At 36.6% G+C, this 26,213-nt stretch overlaps 1 protein-coding gene across 4 annotated transcripts in view; it reads left to right on the top strand.

Moving 5' to 3' along the window:
* The window catches only part of KCNH7 (potassium voltage-gated channel subfamily H member 7), a 327,609-nt gene that overhangs the window by 250,107 nt on the left and 51,289 nt on the right, over positions 1 to 26,213 (top strand). For all 4 annotated transcript variants that reach the window (XM_039352779.1, XM_039352780.1, XM_039352778.1 and 1 more), the window contains one exon: positions 14,681 to 14,880. In XM_039352779.1, the coding sequence (XP_039208713.1) occupies positions 14,681 to 14,880 (200 nt within the window). The remainder of the gene's footprint in view (positions 1 to 14,680; positions 14,881 to 26,213) is intronic.

The raw sequence follows: 26,213 nt of genomic DNA, 5'->3' as shown, positions 1-26,213 counted from the left end.
GCAATTGCAAGAGAAATTTTTTGCGGTATGGGAAAAATGGATAAATTTTATACAATATAAACTGGATATAAAAAAATATCATTTAGCTTTCTAATAACTTGTATATAAACTTTAATATTTTATAGATTGTACTTTTTTATATCTCTTTTCTTCTTTCTCTTTTCTTTTTTTTATTATCTCTTTTTCTTTCAAGTACTTTTTCTTTTTAATATGTATGCCTTTTTTACATATATTTTATTGTTAATTATTTTATAAATTGTTTATGTAAGGTATTTAGATATATTTATGATTTATACTTTTTCAATTTTTTTAAGATTTTTAAACATTTTAATTAAGCCTATATTCAGCTCTGGGAAGGTTGGGGGGATGGAGAGGGAGGGTTGGGGTAGGTGGGTTAGGGTTGTTTTTTTGTTTTTTTGCTTTTTGTAAAAATATCTAAAAATTTTCAATTAAAAAAAAAGATTTTGAGGCAAGAGATAGTTTTGGCTCTAAAAGGAGTTGCCTCTGTTCTTGAAAAGCTGAACTCTCGTGTAGAAGAGGTAGCAGAAAAAGTGGAATTGATGGAGGGAAAATTTGAAAGCATGGAAAAAGAAATGGAAAATGAGATTCTTATGCTTCAATATAGACAAATGGAATATGCCTTAAGAATCAGAGGTTTGGGAGAGTCTGTGCAAGGAGATCTGAGAGAGATGGTTGCAAAGGACTTTGCTGTGATTTTGAATAAAGAAAAAGAGGAAATACTTAGTGAAATTGAAAAATTATTTAGAGTTAACTCTGTGGTGGCAGTGCAAAAGAATTTGCCAAGAGATGTGGTAATTTACTTCGGGAAAAGATCTCTGCGCAACGAAATTATACAAGCTTTTTATAAGAAGAGATTTCAAATTGCTTCACAAGATGTTATAATTCTAAAGGAGATCCCATCTAAAATTTTAAGAAGAAGAAAGGAGTTTGCTTTTTTAGCAGATGAACTTAAAAAGAGACGAATCTTGTTCAGATGGGATGTTCCGATTGGAATGGTGGTGAATTACCTGGGGATATGTTATAGACTTAATACTGTTTCTCAAGCAAAAGACTTTTATACTTCGGTCCTGGGGGTATGTTCATCGCCATCTATTAAGTTTAAAGCTTTGGAAGAAAAGAAGGTAGAATTGCAGTCTGAAGAGCCTATACTTATGAAAATTGGGAAACCTCAGTTTGAGGGGCCTCAACAAGTTGAGATGGAGGAGCAGAGGATAACCTGTGCAACATATAACTGTAAAGAAAAGGAGAAACAGAAAAAGGTTAGGAAAGCCTCACAACTGTTGGTTTCTGAATCTGTGGGAGAAGTAGGATTTATAAATTTTTTGGAGCAACCTTTGGGGGTGGAATTGCAGTCTGAAGAGCCTATATTAATGAAAAATGGGAAATCTCAGTTTGAGGGGCCTCAACAAGTCGAGATGAAGGAGCAGAGGACAACTCATGCAACATATAATCGTAAAGAAAAAGAGCAACAGAAGAAGGAGTTTAAGGAAGCCTCACAAGTATTGGCTCCTGAGTCTGTGGGAGAAGCAGGATTTATAAACTTTTTGGAGCTACCTTTAAGGGCAGATTTCAAAGCACTTCTTTCGAGATTTATGGATAAGAGAGACTGACAAGGATGGAGATCGAATGAAAATTCTAGATAAGATGTTTAAGTTTAAGTACTTAGTTTAAGTATTCAAAAGAGTACTGAGTCTGTGGGAGAAGCAAGATTTACAAACTTTTTGGAGTTAGCTTTAAGGGCAGTTTTCAAAGCACTTCTTTTGAGGTTTATGGACAAGAGAGACTGATAAGGAATGTGTTTATTGTGGATGGAATTTGTTTTTGGTAAAAATTTAAATGTGTATAAGGGAATTTTAATGGTTTATGGACAAGAGAGACTGATAAGGAATGTGTTTATTGTGGATGGAATTTGTTATTGGTAAAGATTTAAATGTGTATAAGGGAATTCTAATGTTTTAAGTAATGTTCAAATTTGTGTTTTGGAGGGAGTTTATAAAGAATGATGGATAATAACATAAGTATGATATGAAAAGGTTCAGAGTATATTATAATGTGTTTAATGATTTGGGTTTTTTTTTATTATTATTATTTTTAAGAGAAGATAACTTGTTTAATTAAATGTACCTAGATTTGTTTAGGATTTATATGTCTTTTATATGTCTTTTTTTTGATAGGAGAGAAGATTATGGAGATTGAATGAAAATCTTAGATAAGAAGTTTAAGTATTTAGTTTAAGTATTCAAAGAGTATTTAGTTTTAATGGTATAATGAAGGTTTATATGTTTATTTTTGTGTTCTAGGATAAAGAAAGAGGGAGAGATTAGATTTTATATTGTAGGTATAGATATTCAAAGAAAGTAATGTTTAAATTTGTGTTTTGGAGGGAGTTTATACAGAATGATGGATAATAATATAAGTATGATACTAGAAAATGTTTAGAGTATGTTATAATGTGTTTAATGATTGCAATTATTATTTTTTAGAGAAGATAACCTATTTAATTTAATATATTTAGATTTGTTTAGGATTTATATGTGTTTTAAGTTTTTCTTTTCTTTTTCTGAAAAATTTTAATTAAGCCTGTACTCAGCTCTGGGAAGGTTGGGGGAGGGGTTGGGAGGTTTGGGGAGGTGGGGAGGGTATGGGAGGGTGGGGAGGTTTGGGGAGGGGATTTGTTTTGTAAAATTTAAAAAACTTTCAATAAAAAATAATAATAATATATAAATGCAATGGTAATAACAATAACATTCAATAAGAAATAACTATCATTATATAAGTATTAACCGACCAAATAATTAAACCTCCAATGACATAAATACAAGTCATCAATATAAAATTAATATAAAATATGCAGGATAACCTCTGCCCCTTGTCTTTTCTTAAACTTTTCAAGATTTCAGCTTTAAACAATTTACCCAATGAATCTAACCTATTCATTATTTTTTATATAAGACCCTGTGCAGGAAAGTAGGAACATTCCTCTGCACTGACATTCTTTAAGGTGTTCTTTGGTATGGCTCAGATATGTGCGGTGTATTAAAAAATTCCTACTCTGCAAAAGTTTATGCTAACTAGGTCTATCTTGGGCATGGCAAGGAGACCTACTTTACAGAGGATATCTTCCATCTGTGCCATCCTCCTTTTGAAGTGTTGTTCAAACAAAGTCCAGTTTCAAGAACATAAGAAAGAACAGGGAGCTTGAAGTTACCCATTAAGTGTAAGAGTTACATAGCAACACTTAGGTCACCTTATCCTAAGTCTTCCCAAGAGGGAAGTATTTCATTTCTATTGAAACTCTTGTCATTATTTCTATTTTTGCTTTCATACATACAGTACCTACAGTAGTCTATAACTTCCAACCAACCTTGGCTGATTTCAACAAGCTAAGCTGGTTAGAATCGGATACGGGAACATCAGGAAATGACAGAGCAGGAGGCTGGAGGCTGGAAGGCAATAGCAAATCAGGTCTCTAAATACTTGTAAAGAAAATCTCATGGATGGGTCTACATTAAGGAGGTCAAACTTGCAGCGTCACGTGACATGTTGTGACGTATCAACTTTTTTTCCATTGCCGGCAATGGGTTGGGTGCGATTTCGGCATGAGGCATCCGGCCCTCAGGCTAGCAGTTTGACACCCCTGGTCTACATAGTCACCGGGAGGCAAATTGAAAATGAGGGAATCGGTGTGGTGTAGCAGTTAAGATGTTGAACTAGGATATAGGGCTTTTCTGCACTGCAGTTATCTTCCGTGTAAATTAGCTGAGAAATGAAGTTAATAGAAAGTCTTTCTGTATTCCAGTCCCTTCCTCCCATTTGGCCACAGGGCTGGTCAGGTATTCTGTCCAGACTACAGTTACCACAGGCCCTGCTTCTCCTCCTTTCCCTCTCCCCTCCAAGCCAGGGAAGTAGATTACTTGCTTTCCCTTCTGTGGAAAGTACTTGAGTACTGGTGAAGAAAGAAAAGAGGTTCTAACATTCTTTACAGTCCTTCTTGTCAATGAAGTTAGAAGGAAAAATGTGGAAGAACTCCTGCCAATTTTATCCTCTTTCTGAACTGTTCCTCCCCTGAACATAAAATCCCAAAGTTCCATCCTTTTGTAGGAGATAAGCCACCAGCCCAGTAGGAAGTGCCTGGCCAAGCATAAACTGAGGGAGTTGAGGGATGCCCAAGAGAGCACACAGTAGCCAATTGAAACAGACGCATTTGTGGAAGGTGGAAGGAAAGGCAGAATGAGGACCTGCAAAGCCATGTTTGCACCAGTGCAGAGAGAAAAACACTACTTTGGATGCAGAGCAAGAAGACATAATGAGTACCTTCCCAGCAAACTAGGAACAGACTGAGGATGACACCATTCAATCCTCCCCTTCCAAAATGGTAGGTGGCTGCCCTTGCTCTGGGGCAAGCAGCCCTGGGAAGAATCAGACTATCATGTAGGCACAAAATGAAGCGTGCTTCCCTGTAACCTTCTAATGCTCTGTGTTGCGACATCTAGTTTTTACTTCTGGCTTTGTTTCCCTTATCTATCTGATCCATTCCATTCCTTTAGCTTGACCTTCCCTTGCTAGATGATCCTTAATCATCTAGCTTTTTCTTTCCAGCACATTTCTCCTCTTCTTCCTCCTCCTCCTCCTCCTCCTTGTACTACTACTACTACTACTACTACTACTACTACTACTACTACTACTACTACTACTACTACCAAAATCCAACCAAACTCATTCAGTACTTGGAAATAGCAACCTTTTCTTTTGGGTGGAGCCCTTCTTAAACTATGAAAGAAAAAGGAAGTGAAAGTAAATAGGTGGTCATTCTTGGCACCACAGCCATCCATCAACATGGATCCTATTAGGAAGGCAAGAACTCATTAAATAAAACTGTTTTCTTTGTCAAATGTCTTGCCATACCCATAAAGGATGAGGAAGGAGAAATTGTAAAGCAGGACTTTCTTATATTATTTTAAACCGTTTAAGTGTGTACGTGAGAAAACTCAACTGGTAAGATCTGATACCATCAGCTGGCTTTGTGATATTAATATGACAAGTAAGGAAAGCATTTGATTTAAAAAAAAACATAAAGCACTAGGGTAAAAAATGTAAAAGTAGAATTCTGGGGCAGTAAGCAATTCACTGTCACATTATGCATCCAGAGAGTGCAGACCACAAGACTTATTTCGGGAAACCTATTTGAAAAATATGCAAAAGTAGTTCATTCATTTCAAGAATCCCTGAAAGAGGTACAGATTGCAAGTCAGTAATCTGAGTCTCAAAAACTTTAAAAGGACACACTATTACAGTGCTACATGTATTGTCCTTTAGTTCCTCTGTGTATCACCCCTGCTCTACTGGAAAGATGTCAGGGAAAAGTAGGGCAGGCTTGGTCTGCTTGACACATAGTAGAAGACAGCTTGTGGCCTATCTTTAACTTCACTTTATTTTTCTAAATTCCAAACACTATAGATATTGAAGGGGACAGTGTGTATCTGTGAGTAGCTGATTAAGGAACTGTTTCTTTTCTGCTTAATTCATCCTTATTCATAAACCCTTTCAGCGCTTTTAATCCATCAAGCACTGCTAGATAAAGCCTTTTGAGAATTTCCTTGTCAAGACAGGACAATTAATTGTGTGGTTATGTCCCATCACATACTCGTAAGAATGAAAAATTACAACCATTTCTTCTAAGTTGCTATTTGCCTAGTGACAAAAAACAAAGTTTTTCCTTATTAAACCCATGCAAAACTTTTTTCTGGAAAATCTTCTCAAAAGAGTTGTGTGCAAAAGTACAAGTAAATGTACAAAAATTGGTAAAACGAAAAACTTACCCATAGATTTCTTTTGTCAACCCTAATAATTTATATTGTATGCAGAATAGGTTAATTATCAACTAACTTTATTAGTTAATTCCTTGTTTCCACTTTATATTGAGGAAGAGAAAAGACATATATGTACATAATTGTGAGAGGCTGTCTTCATTACTGATAAAATTACACAGAAGTTATAGCTAAGAATTAGATGCCCACCAATTACATAGAATTTGTATCAATTCTGTAATTCCACAGAACAAATTTTGAGTTATCCCTGTTTATGTAAGGGCACACTTTCTCTGGTGTGAGGATTGATTGTATGTCCACAGTCACAACCCAAATCCCAGGATTTTTTAAGATGCAAGCTCTAGAACTCTCAGGACTTTCAAATTTATTTTTTAAGCCAAGTTAAAACTTTAATTTACTATTCTGATCAAAATTTTATTATTTTTCATTTTACGTTGTTGGTAATAATACCAATAATAAAATACCATCTCCACTACCACTTTGTAAAGCAGTGGTTCTCAACCTTTTTAATGCCGCGACCCCCAACCGGTTGTAAGTCGAGGACTACCCAACCGGTCGTAAGTCGAGGACTACCCAACCGGTCATAAGTCGAGGACTTTCCCTGCCCGGGAGCACCGCGCATGCGTGGTGCTGCCCCCTGCACCGGCCGAGGCGTAGCTGGCAAGTGGCAGAGACGGAGCAGGCCGACCACCAGCTGGGCCACCAGCTGGCCTACCAGCTGGCCCAGCCTAAGCGAGGTAAGGCACCCACCGGGCCCCACGCATGCCAGCAATCCTCCCTGCGCCCGCCGGCCTCCCACCTCCCACCCCTGGCCCTCTTTTACTTACATTTTTAGTAGTTGCTCAGCAGGGAGGGGTGGAAACTTCCAGACTGCTCGCCTTCGCTGCAGACAATTTGCAGCATCGTTTGCAGAATGGGACTTTTGGCGGGCTCAGCAGGGCAGAGACAGCTTGGACAATTCCTACTGGTTTTTGAAAGCCAATAGAATTAGACTCTATTCAAGAGAGTCTATTCTATTGGCTTTCAAAAGCCAATAGAATAAAAGGGAGTAGCACAGCTAAGGAAAAGGGGGAAAAAATGGCGGACTGCATTGTTTGGCGAACCCCGTGAAATGGTAGTTTGACCCCAAATGGGGTCTCAACCCACAGGTTGAGAACCGCTGGTGTAAAGGATGAAAGACTATTTGGGGGGGGTGATTTTCTTTTTTGTATCGCTTAAGTTTTCAACTTGATGCTGAGTCTTATATCTGTAGTATAAACAAGTGAGAAATTTGGTAGACTCAACAAATAACTTTTTAAAATGAGCGTATTTAAGTCTATCTTATTAGAAGCTGGGATGAAATGAAACTGTAATTTAGAAAGATCAACTTATTAAACGTATGGACTAAAACATTAATGATGCCATAGCCAGTGTAGGTGCTTCCAGATCAGGCACTTTTTTCAGTCACCTGATCTGATTGATGAAATTTCTCCCTCTTCTAACTCTCTTTTTTCAACCACCGTACAATATTTGTTAAAATTTGCCCAGGAGGGAAAAAAATGAATAACTACATTACAGTATGTATTTTGACTAGTAGTTTCAAAAGCCTTGCATCTGAAACTAGCTCTTGATGATCAAAGGGGAGTTAGGAATCTTCTCAAAATTGGAGCTCTCGGTGGATCATTCTCCATACCACAAGGTTAAGGTGTGGGTTTAAGTCTTGAAATGTAATTATCAGATTCAGAAGATAGATCCTGTAAGTTCAGAACATGGAATCTTTTTTTTTTACAAATTTTATTAAATGTACATTTTAAAAACAACAATGGACATGATTCAACTTCCCTGGCTTCAACAGTGCTATTAGTATTACCTTATGTTACAGAAAGAAAGACAGAAACTTAAAATACATTCTATAACAGGACAGAGTGTAACAGACTGTGGTATAATATCTGTAAATTTTTTGATAAACCATTTTTCAATTGTCAATGTTGTATTTACATATCATTCAGTTGTGTCCTAATATAAGTACTAATAAAAAGTCCTTATAATATCAACTAGTCAATCGATAATCATCTCAGCGATCCTCCTTATCTCTAACCAATCGTACCAATTTTTCCAAATTGCATAATTTCTGTTTCAATTTGATTTTTAATCTTTAGGGTTAACCTGTCCATTTCAGCGCAGGATAAAATTTTATTTATTATTTCTTCCTCAGTGGGGGTTTCCTTTGCTTTCCATTTTTGGGCGTATGCCAATCTTGCTGTGGTTAAAATATGCAGTAGTAAGTAAAAAGATGCTTTGCTGAGTTTATTATTAATTATCCCTAATAAGATTTCTAGTTTTAAATCAATTTTTTGTAATAATATTTCTTCCAGCCAATTTTTAATCCGATTCCAAAAATTTTGCACCTTTGAACATATCCACCACATGTGATAGTAAGTCCCTGGAAGCCTTCTACACTTCCAGCATGTCGGTGAGGTTTTTTTATCTATTTTTGCTAGCCTAGTAGGGGGAAGGTGCCATCTATAAAACATCTTATATAGATTTTCTTTGTAGGAGGTGGCTAGTATTAACCTTCTGTTTCTGTCCCATAATGATTGCCAATTATTTAGGTCAATGCTATAACCAAAATTTCTTCTCCAGATTAACATTGTTTCTTTTACCTGTCTAACAAATCTTGTTCTAATAGATGATGATATATCTTTTTTATCATTTGATCTTCTGTTCCTAGAAGGATTTTGTCTAATTTTATCCCCGGTTCTTTTTTGTCTTTTCTGTATCGCGACTGTATTTGTAAGTATGCCCACCTTCCAACTCTATACCATCTTCTGATAGTCTTTTCCTTGTTTTCAGGTCCCCATTCTCGTCTAAGATATCTTTGTATGTAATTATTCTTCCTAAATTTATGAATTTGGGGTGCATGAATATCTCTAATATGGATATCCAATTGGGAATTTTATATAATTAAAATTTTTAATTTTTATCCACACGTCTAATAGTGCCCATCTAGTGATAGTGATTCTGAAAGTACTGATGAGCTTTATATTTCCCGTCCCACATTATAGCATGCCACCCTATTTGCATGTCATGGCCTTCTAATCCAGTAGTCTTCTGTTCCTTAAATGTATCCAGTCCTTTATCCATACCAATATTGCCGCTTGATAATATTTTTCCCAATTCGGGAAGCCGAGCCCTCCTCTTTCCTTTGCATCCTGTAATAATTTTAATTTGATTCTCGGGTTTTCTACCTTGCCAGATAAATTTGGATGTAATTCTGTTTAAATTTTCAAAAAAGAACATGGAATACTTATAATATCCAGAGACTCAATAAAGTGGCAATAGGCCATTCTGAGTAATACAATAACTGTAACTCAAGATAAAGCTCAGGGGAAACAGGATCTTTTCTGGATCACACCAAGGTCCATTTAATCTAATATTGTGTTTCCAAAACTGACTAGCTAGACTTATAGGGGCAGTTCATAGTCAGGATATGAAACAATTGGGTTTCATATCTGTATTTGCCCTTTTCCATAGCAAAAGGTCTTCCAGTAATATGTGTATTTTTATGTAGTTTAATGCAAACTCTATTTGGAATTCCATAATTCCATAAGCTAGGGTTGAATCGACATATTGCTTCAATAAATACTTGTTTATATATTTTTTACCAAATCTCCTGATAATCAGTTTGATTGTCTGTCTCTCAAATGCTAGCAATATGACGAGAAAAGCTCTCAATCCACTATCGTCACACCATTTTATTGGTCTTAATTCTGTTTATGAACATGCATATTTATCAGAACTGGCAAATGCACTCAGTTATGTCAGACTTCACGTCAGGCATAGCAATAAATTTCACCTCTCCAGCAATTCAGGCCTTCATTCAGTAACTAGCTAACAACAGAAGCTTCATAGGTGAAATACAACTAATTAAGCTGTTGTATTATAGACAAGAAAGAATAGTCAGAAAAGTGTCTCTAGCATTGTTGGGAATTTCAATTCAGCAAGAGTCCCTTTTAGAGAATGTGGTTCTAAGCATATGCAAGTCACTAAGTAACACAAGATCCCATTAAGAAAATTGCTGTTTCTGGAGAGCCTGTTTGATGTAGTGGTGAAAGCACCAGGCTAAACATTTGTGACTTCTAGTTCTGCCTTAGACACAAGATATTGCTCTTCTGGGCAAGCGTCCACACTTATTGGATATAAAAAAAAAACCTAAGGAAATAGAATCCTTCACCCTTCCTGCTCTTCTCCAATTCATTGCACCTGCCATTACTTTTACTTTCCCCCAAGAACAGACTTCCTGTGGGGACCCAAAGTCACTGGTCTCTTTTTGGCTACAGGGGCAGCAGTTTTCAAAGCCTCATGGCTTTCCTCTTAAGGACATTGCTTAGTGCAAAGAACTCTTTGGCAACTTGTGAGACTTATTGACCTTATTCCTCAGCAAGGTTGAAAGATTAGATGAGCTTAATGGAAAATCTCTTTATATCTCTGCAGTTAATTACTCTGCTTCAAGCATCCCTCCTCTGATTAGTGAAGGGACGATAAAAGTTTAGACCTTCTGCTCTTTTGGCAGTAGAGAAGCTGCTGAAACACAAGGTAATGTCATAAGCACCAGACCATATGGAGGCATCTCTCTCCAGCATTCTCCAGTAATCTTGCTCATTTCTAGGGGAAAAATACTGAGGTCTGATAAACTTCCAGCATGAGAACCTCAAATGTAGGACCTTGTTCATTATGACTGTTATGTCTCAGCCTGCATCAACCCTTTGAACTAGGCCAAATCAGGAAACAGATTCTAGAATTCTCGCTGGAAATTTTACTTTATTGAAATAGGCTACACTTACAGACTTTTAAAAGCCTGCTGGAGCGGAGTTGGCTGAATTTTTCTCCAATATCTTTGAGGAGTCCTGGAGAACAAATAAAGCTCTAGGGAATTTGAGGTGCCAAATACTGTCTCTATCTTAAAAAGAGAGAAAAGGAAGATCAAAAGAAACAGAGGCCAGTTACTCTGACACTGATACATAAAAAATTTGCAGCGAATCATAAAAATAATCTATAAACACTCTGAAAACAATGTATTACTCCCCAGATGATAGCATACATTTTTCAAAAATAAGGCAACTACTAACATTAATTTTATGATTAACTTTCTTAATAAATTGTGGGAATGCTGTAAATGCAACATAATTTGATTTCATCAAAGCATTTAATAAAATGATTATGTTATCAAGTTAGCATTGATGCTTAATGACCACCTTCTTTTCTCCAGGATGATCTGTCCCCAGACTAGTTTTTCAGATCTTCCAACAGACATGCAATATTGCTGTAATTGAGTCCATCCACCTTGCTAGTTTGTTTTTTCTGCTCTTTTCTTTCACCTTTCCCAGAAGAGTGGACTTATTGAGAGATCTAGTTCTTTGCATATGTGTCCAAAGTATAATAATTGACCTTGGTCATCTGTACCTACCTGAGTGAGAACCCTGATTGATTTGTTCAATTATTGTTTTCTTGGCTATCCATGACCTTCTCAGAAGTCTTCTGTAGCACCACAGTCCAAAAGCATCAATACTTTTTCTATCCCATTTCTTAAAAATCTACTTTCACTTCCATAGTGCATCACAAGAAAACCATTGCCTGAACATTTGATAAAATACCCTGACCTATTAATAAACCAGTTAAGTATAGGGTGGATGGCATGATAATAAAGTGGACATATATGAACCTGAATAACCAAAGACCTACAGATAGATAGATAGATAGATAGATAGATAGATAGATAGATAGATAGATAGATAGATAGATAGATAGATAGCTTAACATTTGTTCAAAGGGTACTGATTAAATGGAGAGATATATCAACTGGGATATCACAGCATTAATTTCTGGGACTGTAAAAAATGTTTTCCCTAGCTTAGAGAAAAGGGCTGAAAATACTAAATAACATTAACAGAAGCAAACATAAAAATCTTCACTTAGGAAACAGATCAAATACAGAGTGAAAGTAGGAATGCTTAGCTTTGCAATATTACAGTGAAAAGCATCTTGGAACAATAGTTTATTCAAACAATATAATTGAACAATGTATTATGGCTTCAAAAATGAGTTTCTCTGCAAATCATGGGAAGTAATAGTTACAATTTATTTCAAGGTCGTAAGGCCCCCATGAATATTATGTCTAGTTTTTTATTCCATACTAACAGATTTACTGATAGGCCACAAGGATCACTTGAGATAGAAACTAATCATAAGAAGAAAGATCGAAGGATCTGGTCATGTTTAGCCTAGAGAAGAATAAAGGGTGATGTAATAGCAAATACCCAAAATGATATCATACAGAAATGAAATCAAGATAACCGTATGCATAACACAGAATAAAGAACAGATTTCAATTTAATATTAGTAAAAGGTTTCAACACTGATGTCTAAAAGTGGCGATGAAGTTGTCTTCACTAGATGTGTCCATGTAGAACCTAGACAATCATCTGTTGGATAGGCGTTTTAATTTGAATGTCTACAGTGAAGTTGGTCTCAATGGCCTAAATCAATCCTTCCAACACAATGATTCTTAAATTGTAAGTCTCCCAGAGTTGCCCTGTGGTGAGATAGCTAGTTTCAACTCTACACACGTGGATTTGGTTGTTCATGCCTGGCAAGGACCTTGGGAGGCAGTTTAAAAGTACGTATGGTACTCCTTGCACTCCCTAAATATGGACACCTCCCAAAACTTTTTGTGAGGATTTAGAGACAAATTAAGTCTGACCAATATTATATTACATCAATCTCTGTTTTGTGTTTTAGGGGACTAACATTAAGTAATGTTATAAAAAGTTTGATTATTCCGCAATTGCCCTTGATCAGGGGATAGCAAGCCAAAAATAAGTTTGTCACCCTGATCTAAAAATAATGATAAACAGTTATAAATATCAATTAAACTGGAGTGTGTTTTAAAAAGACAAGACAAATGGTTCAGTCCCAAAATTTGTTGCCTCAGCAGTGGCGCATCATAGAATTATTGTAATATTGCAAAGTGATGTTCTGTTTTATATATACTTGCCACATTTTTTCGTCACCTTTATCCAAACCAATTGTGGAGAAGTCTACAGGAGACTAAAAAAGAACTTTCCACAATCATAGCATTGAATGCTTTCTTTATGACTTCATGCCCCCTTTATGTGCTTTTCTGTTTAGCTCTTCTTGGGCATTTTAAGTACATGTATAATCCAAGTAACATTAAGTGCTTTAAAGGTAAAGTTAGATGTCAGTCTGGTGAAACTAACTCAGTGCTATGAGTATGTGCTCAAGTCTATGTTCAAGTCCACTTAATGCAGTACAATGTTTGTAGTACAATATTTTAGCCTGGCATATTTCTTGCTGTTTGTGGTCATGCAAGCTTGGGCAAGTGGATGATTGGAATAAACAATGGTTATGTTTACCGATTAGCATGTAAAAACCTCCAGGTTATCAGATATACGTGATGGCAGGAACGGAGCCCAAAATATTTTGTAGGGAAATTGTATGAGCTGAGAATACAGAATAGTCTTTGCTCCAGTCTTCTAATATTTCAGCAGCTTAGATCTATTGGAGACTGTTTATACAGGAGTCATCTTGCTCTAACTACTCCCAAATCCACTCCATTTAGGAGACTCCTCTGAAGCAGAGTTGAGGGCAATTAAAGGAAAGTTCACTTGCACAGCAAAAGAGTACAGAGAAGAGCAGTAGATGATTAGGGAACTGGAGGCTGAAGCATATAAAGAATTGTTGCAGAAATTGGGTATCTCTTGTTTAATGAAAAGAAGGAGTAGAGGTGACATGATAGCAGTGTTCCAAATCTAAGGGACTGCCATAGAGAAGAGGGGGTCAACCTATTTTCCAAAGCACCAGAAGGCAAGACAAGAAGCAATGGATGGAAACTAACCAAGAGGAGAAGCAACCTAGGACTAAGGAGAAATTTCCTGACAGAACAATTAATCAGTGGAATGACTTGCCTCCAGACGTTGCGAATGCTCCAACACTGGAGGTTTTAAAGAAGAGATTGGACAACCATTTGTCTGAAATGATATAAGACCTCCAAGCTTCCTTCCAACTCTGTTATTCTGTTATGATGTTGGATGCAGTCCAATGAAAAGCCAAACTTCTCTTCTGACCAACTGTTTTAAATACTTAATGTTCTTTGGGCTCTCATATGACTTATTTCATCATTAAACTGTTAAAAACTAAATCAGGGCAATATTACAGTCCATCTTCATTCACTGGTGAGACAAGTTAGCCAGCCTGTATTTGTGTAATTGACATAATAGGGCAGGACTATGCTATGCCAAGACATGCCAGGAGAAAAGAAAGCAGAACACGGTGGTTGACATAAGACAGCCAAATAACGATACTCTTTGGCACATATTTGTAGGAAAATTGATGTTTTTTATTGGGAAAATACAATTTGATGCAGTACCAAATAGCATATCGGGATAATGCATGTTAGGAACATGTCAGAAGTACTGTAAATTGCAGCTTTGCAGGAATCATCCCATCAGGTTAGAGTGATTCATCGAGTAACTGTAAACAACTTTGGGTAGTTCTCCTACCTTGCATATTTTTAGGAATGGTGCATTAAGTTTTCATTCCATGATGCATGATCCCGTGCCTCTATGTGGCACCTGGACAAGTGGCCAAGGTTGTGTACTTAATTGGGACAATGTAAGTGCCAAGAGGCATATATCCCTTTCAGTTGCCTCCTCTGTAAGATGTGGGGTTTTCGAAAACTATTGTATTACAAATATTTTAAGATATGTAAATAATTTTGTATGGGTACAATGATATTAGCCAACCACTTGTTTGCTTGTTTTATTTTAACCCAGCATTAATGTATGCAAGCATTTTTGGAAATGTATCCGCAATAATCCAAAGATTATATTCTGGAACGGCACGGTATCACATGCAGATGCTACGCGTGAAAGAGTTCATTCGCTTTCATCAGATTCCCAACCCACTGAGGCAGCGGCTCGAAGAATATTTCCAGCATGCATGGACGTACACCAATGGCATTGACATGAACATGGTATGTACATTTGCTTTTAGCAATTAATGCACACAAACATATACATATGTGTTTAGCAACTAATGCACACAAACATATACCCAAATGGATAAGGAAGGGAACCACACCAACTGCTAGTAGAAAGCTTTATTTCTAAATCTAACCACCCTTAATTCTTTGTTAATATTGTTTTCTATTGTTTTATGTTCTCTTAGCCCCTCCTCACAAGTTGTATTGGGAGATGGCCGGCCATATACATAGTTTTAATAAATAAATATCAAAACACTGTAGTATAATGCTTTGGAAAATGGCCAGTTTTAACTGTAAGAAGTAACCTGTACCACTTCAAATGTCAGTTGTATACAACATCTCTTGATAAAGATTGCATGAGCAATTATTGTAGAATTGCTTACAAATCAAGCCTTGTACATAAAATGGTAACTGCAGTTTTTTTGCTGAAAGAAACATAACCATACACCGTAAGCATCAAAATGTGTTCCATGGATGATGGACATACCATATGACTATCCATATGCCTTAAGGGAGATGCTTAAAGATCAAAATATACCATATAATTTGTAATTACATATGTCCTTTTCTTTTTTTCAATGGAAAAGCAAACTCAAAAGCAGCTGTTGAAAGAAGAATCCCAAAGTGAGAAGTTAATTCTTTCTTTTTGTTCATTCAGGAACACAATGTGCACTCAGCTGTTTTTCCAAAGTATCCGCTAGGAGTGTATAAATACACAAAAATATACACATGTTATTTTAATTTTAAAAAACAGGCAGAAAAATATCTAACATGCTCCAATGTTCTTATGCTTTCAACTGTCACGTTCAAGGATTCTGTTCAGTAAAATCAAATATTCCACCGAGCAGAGGATGTTCATAAAATATATAGTTTAATAATAAATTAACCTGTTTTAAATCTGATCCAAATGCCAAGTACTAAAGGATTTCGCTGCAGTAAAATCGATCCATCCAGTCAAGATTTGGATCCATCAAAATGATATAAAATAGTTAGCAATAAAAGGAGAATATTTGTAGCTCAGGGATAAAATGAGAGGTCCTTGGTGCTCTCTGAGCTTGTAATCTAGCACCGATAATGTTATCTAGTTTGGGTCTGCAAGAAAACAGCTAAGCTCAGAGAGCACCAAGGATCCCTGATAAAACAGTTGCATTCTAGTTTAAATAAAATAAATAAATAAATAGTTGAGGGAAGCCATGCCCATATTTTTCACAAAACAAAGCCATTTGTTACTTTTTTTTTTTTACAACAACCATTTCTGAAATTGAGGCAGGTTTCCAAAGCTGTTTGCCATACAGCTTCCAAACCCCATCAGACAAACTTTAATTCCTGTGTTGAAAATTGCATTTCAAACTGCAACTAATACATTGATCTTGATACAGAATAATGGCTCACATGTATTTTAATGGCCCTGGTCTCGCCTTTGATCTAATAATCTGCTATGATCAAAAGCCACCATTTCCCTCATTGTGGGAATGCAGGCTCACAGTTCGCTTTCTCCAAGAAAAGCCCAATCTCCTACAAGACCTTGCACCATTAAGAGTACAGGACTGACTCCTGCCATTGAAGCTATAAAAACACTGCAACAAAAATCGGTTTAAGCAAGACCGCGTGGAAGATATTGCAGTTGTATGTTATCGTGAACCATAAACAGAAATAGCTTCATGGAACTCTTGGAACTGCTCAGTACTTCAGATTTGATTCCAAAAGGTTCTTTAGAAGTCCCAGGAGCATACAATAAGCGTAACAGTTGTCTGCAAGCTTTCAAAGCAACAGCATATATTTCTTGGGACTGCACAGGAAGCGCAAAAGGCTGATGTGCAATCCTGAGTCACTGCAAGATTAAGGAGCTACCCAGAGGTGCTGTTTTTTTCAGCGGCACCTTCTGGGAATCAGAACCAAAATACTGCACAGCCAACATCTTCCTCCTAAACTTACCACCTAAAAACAGCCTGCATGTCTGTCTGCAGGTACCATTCAAGGAAATAAAATATTTTAGAAGATGGGCCAGTAAACTGAAAGAAAAAAAAAACTTGAATTCAGCAGCAGATATACAAATTACTTTGAGGGAGGTGTTGTGTTTCATTCACTATGCTTGATTTTTGAATCCCTAACGCAGCTAATGGAACGGCTGATTTTGTGAAAAGGGAAGAAAAACATCAAAAGGATTTTTTTTTAATCTATAGTGTCTTTTTTTAACTTGTGCTGTTAATATGAAAGCAACAGTAAATATCCCAAATCAGGAAAAATCAACATCAAAAACAGTCTTTGTCAGAAAACATCCTAATTTAGTCTAGTTTCTGTAATGGTTAATATATGCCTACTTTACACTTGAGAAAAGGTGTATTGAAAACAGCGAAATGTAGACATGTAAAATGAGCGGAATTCATTGTTACTGCAAACATTCAAGTGATCAGAATTATTAAAATACAGGTAGTCCTCAACTTATGACCACAATTGAGCCCAACATTTCTGTTGCTAAGCAAGACAGTTGTTAAGCTGTTAGGACCTTTCTTGCCACAATTGTTCACTGAATCACTGCAGTTGAGTGAATCTGGCTTCCCCATTGACTTTGCTTGTCAGAAGGATGCAAAAGGTGATCACGTGAACCCGGGACACTGCAACCATCATAAATATGAGTCAGTTGCCAAGCATTCCGAATTTTGATCATGTGACCACGGGGAATGCTGCAATGGTCATAAGTGTGTAAAACAGTCATAAGTCACTTTTTTCGGTGCCTTTATAACTCCAAACAGTCACTAAACAAACTGTTGTAAGTCGAGGGCTACCTGTATCTGTAAATGAAGTATTTCATTAGGAACAACTATCAAAGCTGTCAGGAAATGGTTGGACAAAACTTGGAAGATGTTATTTGACTTGGTCTGAAACCAATCTATCATTTGTGAGGTTATCAAATAACTGACTCATCTCTATCAAAGCCATGTTTGGCATTCCTTAAAAGAAGTGGCATATGTGGTTATTTCAATTAATATTGCTGAATCACTTAATATTGTTCAGCTGAATAGTACAAGGTGTAAGATTTGGTGTATTGAAAAGCAATCTTAAATGGCTTCTCATTTCATATTCATCAGTACACTTGGTGAATGTCAGTTAACCACTCTAGTTGCTATTGCATGTAAGTGAAAAGGTATGAGATTTCTGCTTCAAATCCAAATGCAGCAGTAAACATAATTCAGCAACATTTTGTAATACTGTGTTTCCCCAAAAATAAGACTCAGTCTTATTTTTTATTTTATTTTTTGCTTCCAAAAGAGGCACAAGGTCTTATTTTCAGTGGGTCTTTTCCACTCACCTCATGGCGATAGCACCGACAGCCCCGCCCAGCCAGCCCACTTCTGCAGCCAAAGGAACAGCTTCCTTCTGCAGCTGAGAATGGAGCTCGGCCTGCATTTCACAATCAGATGCCTTTCTGGAAAGACCTCTGACTGCAAAATGCAAGCTGGGAGACGCTGCAGAAGAAGTGGGCCAGCAAGGCTAGGTAAATGTCAATCCACGGGAGGTCTAGCTCCACCCACCCCTCACCCCCAACCTAGCTTGATTTTTAGGTGTGTGCCTCACCCAAAACTAGAGCTCATTTGTGGGGTAGGATTTATTATTAGGCCCACCCCCAAAACTCAAGCTAGGGCTTATTTTGGGGTAGGTCTTACTTTGGGAAAACATTGTAGGGTATTTCTTATGCTCGTGAAATTCCATCTTTTTAGAAAAATGATCAGGTGAATTTTAATGCAAGGTTGTTGTACCAACTGTCTTTTATATGTTGTACTTATGAAAGATTTGTCTTTTTCTTGTCTGCTTCATACCTTAATACATGGAATAACACCACCCACTGGTAAGAGCAGGAGGTATTTATATCCAATTTTATTCCAGTGTAAAATTGAATATCCCATGTTAACTGTTGAGATTAAATTTATTTTAATGATTTCTCTTTCAAATAGTTTTTTTTTTTTCTTCCTTATTTAGCAATGTGATTGATAAATTGAAGGGCAAAATCAGGTTTGGGCAACCAAAAAAAAAAAAAGAATGAAAAGAAAACTGAAATTGAAAAATATTTTGAAGATGCCATATTCATGGTCTATGGTTTAGCCCCACAATTCTGAATAAAGCCATCATGCCTATCACTTTATGCTTTTGGTTGTGTTAGTGTTTTTTTCACTCTCACTATGTGCATGTTAGTAGCAAACATTTAAAAAAAAATTCTCTTAGATCCATATGCAGATGATTTGAATTCACATGTTCTGTGAATCATTTGAGCATGCATTATAATTAATCGTGAAGAATCTCTCACCTGTCACCAGTAGCAATTAGCAGACTTTCTGAGGTTCAGAGAGGATCACTTGACTAGCCTGAGATGTTTGTGACTAGGATGAATTATAAAAACTGAGTGCAGACTTGTTTAAAAAAAAATAGTTCCTGCTGTGAAAAGCTAATGCATGCTTTGTGTAATTATATTCACTGTTAATATTATGAAGAGTTATTTAAAATGTTTTTTAAAGTGTTAATGTTAATACATTGGAATATTTTTTTTTAAAAGGAATAAAATACCGGGATAGGTACAACAGCTTTATGAAAATAAAGCCTTATGATATAGTTATTGAAAACAGACAAGTTAATATTTTTTCCTTACTTTATTCCAAATGGCTAATCTATCAAAAGAACTGAAATAGGCTTAGAATATAATTATTTTTAAACATTTTTTTACTTTATTTCTCCTCTCCTTTTCTTTCGTTGTACATTTTAATGTAGAACACACTTTTCAAAGATCGTGCTACTGATAATATTATGTGCAATGTTTGAACAAACATGATTTGGGATTTACTTTAATCACAATTCAAATTCTGAAAAAGAACACATTTTTATATTTTCTCTTGGAGGACCACTAGTGATTAGATGAACTGCCAGATGACAGATGGAAAACAAGTGTCCCCATCTTCAAAATAAAGAGAGAATCCAGAGAGGAATTAGAGTCATTCAGTGTACTACAATATCTGGAAAACTCTAGAGCAGATCATAAAAGATCAGTTTATTCACAGAAAACAAGGCAAATCATCACACTTCTATCAAGGAAAAGCCTTGCCAGACTGGCCTTATTTAAGAAACCGCAGGAATGCTGCATACATAATATATCTTAATTTCACCAAAACATTTGATAAAGTATCCCACAATATTAAAATTAACAAGCTATTTAATCATGACTTGAATGGCATATCAATTAAAGTGAATAAATAGCTGGCATAAAAGTCATTCTTAATAGGTTCTCATCAGTGGTTTCTCATAAAAATAAAGTCAGATATTTAATAAGATGCAATTTTTTCAATCTCACATTCTGCACTATTCAGCATTTTAATGACATATGAAGAGATTGAGAAAAAAATACTTCTCACATGACATAAGATTATCAAGTACTCTAGAATACAAGTGAAATTTGGAATAGATTAGAAATATGAGCTGTGAAAACTTTTTTTAACACAGACAGGTACAAACAAAAAAAAACAATATATTTAGGAAATAGGACTAAGATGCACAAGTATAAGTTGAGAAATGCCTGTCTGATAACAGCACCTGTAAAATATATTTTGGAATAGTGGGTACTGCAAACCGAAGGTGAATAAATAGAGTGAAGGTTTAGAAACAGACTTTTCAAAGCACTGGAAGAAATACTTCTATTTTATTCAGCACTTATTTATTCAGCGCTTCAGGTACCAAGTCCACTTCTACATACCATATTTTAAAGAAGGATTTAGACAACCCAGGACAAATTCAGAGAAGGGCAGTGAGGCTGATCAGGAAATTAAAGTTAATTCCAATGAAGAAAGACTGAGGAAACTAAGGGAGGAAATGTTAGTGTTCTTCAAATACTTAAAAATACTGTACAGAAAGTCTCCCTTATTCTAGGAAAATGAATTGTTACTAGAAGACAAATGGAATTTTAGAACAAGTGTTTTTAAACACGCCGAGGTGGCGCAGCAGTTAGAGTGCAGTACTGCAGGCCACTTTAGCTGACTGTGTTCAGCAGGTCAGCGGTTCAAATCTCACCGGCTCAGGGTTGACTCAGCCTTCCATCCTTCCGGGATAGGTAAAATGAGGACCCAGATTGTTGGGGGCAATGTAAATATATATATATACATTGCTTACTGGTGTACACCGCTTAGAGAGTGCTTGCACTTAAAGCGGTATATAAGTCTCATAAATAAATAAATAAATAAAAAGTTCAACAACAGAGTCAATAATTTAAGATTATTAGTTCCCCATTGTTGGATATGTTCATGAGCAGCATTTGAATTCCTGCACTGACCAAAGAGTTGAATTGAATGGTCTTAGTGATTTCATCCTCTGTGGCCACAAAAATTTGATTTGTTTATCATGGCTATTGGTTTTGGGTTGTACCAATTTTTTTCCTTTGTTTTTTTTTTTAAATCACCTGGAGTCTTGGGAACTGGGCAGTACAGAAATATATGCAATAAATAATTAAATAACTTCTGTTACCAATATGCAGAGTTGCAAAATCCAGCTCTTGTTTGTCCTATCATGTAAGATCTGAGCTATAAAATTTAACAGAAAGCCGACTTTATCACCTCTTGCCTCCATTGTTTTTCCCCTGCTTCAGTCGTCCCTAATTTGCTTTTTTGCCAATTCAGCTTTGCCAGTTGTGATGAGCCAATAGTAAGGCAAGAGCATGGAATGTAAGATGGCCTTGGACATACAGTGAAGTGAGACAAAAATTAATATCAAAACAGAGGATAAAAGAAGACATCTGCACATGATGTGCATATCATTTGCTGATTTGTATCTACAAATTTGTATCTACAGATAAACATTTAAAAATGATTGTCTTGACTTAAAATTAAATAATTCAGAAAGATTGTGACTAAGTGGCCTATATGTCCATTCAGTTAGATGACCACAGGCTAATTCTTTTTGGTGTTTCATGGGCTTTATCATTAAACTGAATAATGCCTAAGACAAAGAAAACCATACAGTCCTGTTAATTTAAGTTACAGTGGACAACATCTGTAGGAGACAAGGGAGATCTGGGGATAAGGCCAAGAGACCAGGATACATTAGGAAAGAAGGTGCTTGCCTTCTAGAATGAAATTCTTCCTGCAATGGGAACCATAGAAGATAATAGTTGTAGCTCATGGGATCCATGTTGTTCCTTGAGTTTGATTGTTTTCTTGAAGACATTTCATTACCAAACTAAATTACATTATCAGTGCTTGATGATGCTAACCTATTTTGGTAACGAAACATTTTCAAGAAAACAACCAATCTCAGAGAGCACCAAGGACCTCACAGTGGGAACTATCCTCCCACACTGATAACATTCAAGAGGAGCTGAAGATCTACCTCCACTCCCAGGCTTTAAGCTAAAATGGTTGGAGCCTGTTAGGAGTACTGTGTTGGCTAGATTTGCCACCTTGCTTTTTATCCATGTTATTTATTTAGGTATTTTTATTTAGGTACCATTTTTTAATGGTATTGTGTTTCATTTTCTTTGTTCAATTCTGAGCTACATTCGGAGTCAGGTGGTCCTAAATCAAAGAAATGAAAAAAATGTTTGCACTTCCTCTAATTCTTTGTCAGTACATCAGACTGAGATTATTATAATTCCAATTCACTTTGGTTCATCTTGTCTACTTTGCTGTTTCCATTCAGCATTGACTAGTTTGCCTTCTGTTTATTATAGAAGGACACAATTTGGAGAGGAGTCATATGTGTGTTTCCTTTCTTAATGTTCATGCTTCCATGGTCTTCCAGACATCAAGTTAACCAAACTGATATTATAACCTTAGAAATATTAAAATGTAAAATGCACTTTAGCAGATTCTGCTATTTTAGTTTTTATAAATGTTAGTAGAATGTCTTAGTCATGCTGGTTTGTGAATTCTTTTATATAACAGATATATATAATTATTCATTATAATTCATAATTTTTGTCCCATCTTTACTACCTAGAGATCCCTTTACACAGTTAATTGTGTGCTGAATAATATAAAAGCATACCACAATTTTACATAACCCAATTTAGACCTGTCTGATTTTCTGAATACATTCCTGTAAAATGATATTTATGTTTCAAAAGACTCAGATCACCATCTTTGATGCCATACTAGACTCTTTAGTATGGTATAATGCAGAGGTCCCCAATCTTTTGGGACCGGTTCTGTGGAGAAAGATTTTTCCATGGACTGGAATGTGCATGGTTTTGTGTGCTGCCTGCATCCCACAGATGGGGCTTTGCTTGTTTGTGCGGACTGGCTGTTGGCATGCTGCGGCCTGGTACAAGTCCACAGACCGGGGGGGTTGGGGATCCTTGGTATAAGGCATAAATGACAAAGAATAATAAGATGTTATGAAGTTTGATGGGGTCAAACCAATGAACCCTCACAAATATCGATCAGGAAAACCACATTGCGTGACAATTGAAATGATCAATGAAAAAAAGTGATGATCATTGGAATGCTTGTATTTATATCTTTAAGACTATGCCACATCATGCCACACTTTGAAGGCAAATGGCAATTACTGAGATGACTCTTTATCAGTAACTGAAGTACCTGCTCTGTTAAAAAAAGAACTGATAAACTTGTTGAATTTCACTGCTAAATGGCCCAATAAATGATGAAAATTTTCACTTTGCTGCCTAAGGCTGCACTCCTAAGCATTCTATTCTGAGTGTAAGCCCATAAACATTTGATAGGGCTTATTAACAAGTAAATAGGCATATTTATTTCAAATACCACAATCAAATCAACATAATTTGGAAAATAGACCATTTGATTTACGGAAAAGTATACGAATAAAACTTGTTTTATTTAAAAAAAAACTCCAAGATTTATTTTATGATCAAAATGCAAATATTTTGTGACAATTCTGGTAGATAAGTACACTGCTTAAGATTCAAGCCCTTTATCTTCCACCCTTCACCAATTATATGGAATTCACTGCTAGAAGGCAATAGAAAAACACTGAAATAAAATGCAAAGTAAATGTAATTGCTTATGAGAGGTTCCTTTTAACAATTCTTCCTTTCTTTTTATTAACTTATAAAGTAAAGCCACATTTCTACCTCAGCATATAACTGAATTTTCATCCTTTGGGCATTATGGAAAGTCTATCTTCATCTCCATCTTCACCTTCTACACACTGTCTTCCAACTTTACAGAATCAGATACAGATGGAACGAAGGATCAGATATTATTTACCTCTGGTATTTTCAATTTGGTCACTGAATTAGCCTTCTAAATTCTGGCAGACAGACAGACAAACAGACAGATAAAAAAAATCAATTTCCTCTGCAGTGCAGTGTTATTGCAACTGAGAGATAATATTGTATTGAACTTAATAGCAGTGATACAATCCTTATTTGAAGTATAAAAGAGAATGAACTGTTCTAAGGAGTGCTAAAATATAGTGCCAAAGATTCTGCTTTCCTCTCTCCAGATCACGTATATTGATCCTTGACATCTATTTCTCATGAAATCAGTGTATATATAGTTTCAAGGGACAAGTGAGAGGAGCTGCTCTCTGCAGAGCCCTAAAGAAAGAACTTTCTGCCTCAAGAGATTAGGGTTACTTCTTCTATTTGTGTCTTCTTCTGTGAAGTCCCCTTCTAGAAACATTTCTGCTTAAATTCCATTTTTTTAAAAATGTTAGAGTCACCTTCATCTAAATTATCTTTTCCCCCCTGATTCTGTACTGTTTTTCATCAGACAGTCTTGTGCTAATTACCATAGTTTTGCATCACATATAACAGTTGTGGCGAACCTATGGCACGGATGCCAGAGGCGGCACTCAGAGCCCTCTCTGTGGGCACGCGCACCGTCGCTCCAGTCCTAGGCCTTCAGCTGGGTTTTATAAAATCTTTTCGCTTTAGGCCAGTGGTTCTCAACCTGTGGGTCGGGACCCCATTTGGGGTCGAATGACCATTTCACGGGGGTCACCAAACCATGCTGTCCGCCATTTTTTTCCCTTTTCCCTAGCTGTCCTACTCCCTCTTATTGGTGGCCACACCCACTTGGGGGTCACCACAACATGGGGAACTGTATTATGGGGTCACGGCATTAGAAATGTTGAGAATCACTGCTTTAGGCCTCCACTGTCATGTGCAAAAAAAAAAAAAAAGATTCAATCAGTCAATTTCAACTTCTTGTGGGAAAAAAAAGATCTTGCAGAGTTGGAATTGATTGATTGAACTTTTTAGTCCCACCCAGTCTGCTGTTACCACCACAGCCACGCCCACCCAATGGGCCACACCCACCCAATGGGCTACACCCACCCGGCACCCGTCGATGCATAAGTGGGTTTTGGGTTGCAGTTTGGGCACTCAGTCTCTAAAAGGTTCGCCATCACTGACATATAATGTACATAATTTCTTAGCCACTTTGAGCAACTTATTTTGATTGGAAGGGCAGGAATATACACTGTTGTGTACAACAATCAGGAATGAGCACTTGTAAATGTGGTGCGCCTGAGCATGTACCCATGGAACATGGGTGGGGGGGCTGGGTGCTTTTGGCTCCTACAAGGACACTCCTAACCCTTCTCCACAACCCTACTATTATCTACCCACAACTCATAGGAAGATGCTGTTGATTTTTTCCGATGAAAATCTCCCTCTGCCCTGTTTACTTGGAAGAAGGCAAGTGGCAATTCTCTTTCTATCAGTAGCCTGGAAAATATAACTGGGAGGGAATAAGTGTGTGCTAAGGTCCATTCCTCCTTTCTCCCTCCCAGGTGAAGGCCACTGATTCATTAAGCGTTCAAGCCTTAATCATGCTCATCAAGACTAAAGAACTATAGAGGGAAGTTGAGAGGCAAAAAAAGAAGAAATAAGCAGTAACTTTGGAAGAGGGTGATTTCATCCTTCAAACTCACAGCCAGAATGTTTCATACCACAGACCCAAAACAAAATTCCCCAGCTCCAGTAACAGTCCATAAAATAACTTACTGCCCAGAACCTCTCTCTGAAAGAGAAATACAAAAAGGAAAGTACCATAAGTAAGTAAGTAAATAAGTAAGTAAGTAAGTAAGTAAATAAGTAAATTCTAATCTGCAGCATCTTGCTGAATAATTCCTTGATTTCCAACTTTGAATTCTATGGGGAAGGATTTCTTTTCTTACCTGACTTCCAGCCACCTTAAGGGACCAGATCTGATGGGAAGATCTTTTTGAAAAGCTCTTCTGAAATGGGAACCTCCTCACTCCTGCTAGAGGTTTTCTTTGGAGATTTATTCTTTGTAGAGTTCTCTATGGCTTTATTTGGACTGACAGGTGTAGATTTTCCTTCAACTTTTCCAGTGTCTGAG

The sequence above is a fragment of the Crotalus tigris genome, unplaced genomic scaffold (genome assembly GCF_016545835.1).
Source record: "Crotalus tigris isolate CLP2741 ecotype Arizona unplaced genomic scaffold, ASM1654583v1 scf7180000018477.2129921, whole genome shotgun sequence".
NCBI classification, from domain to species: Eukaryota; Metazoa; Chordata; class Lepidosauria; order Squamata; family Viperidae; genus Crotalus; species Crotalus tigris.
This window is presented reverse-complemented; position numbering and strand designations above follow the sequence as displayed.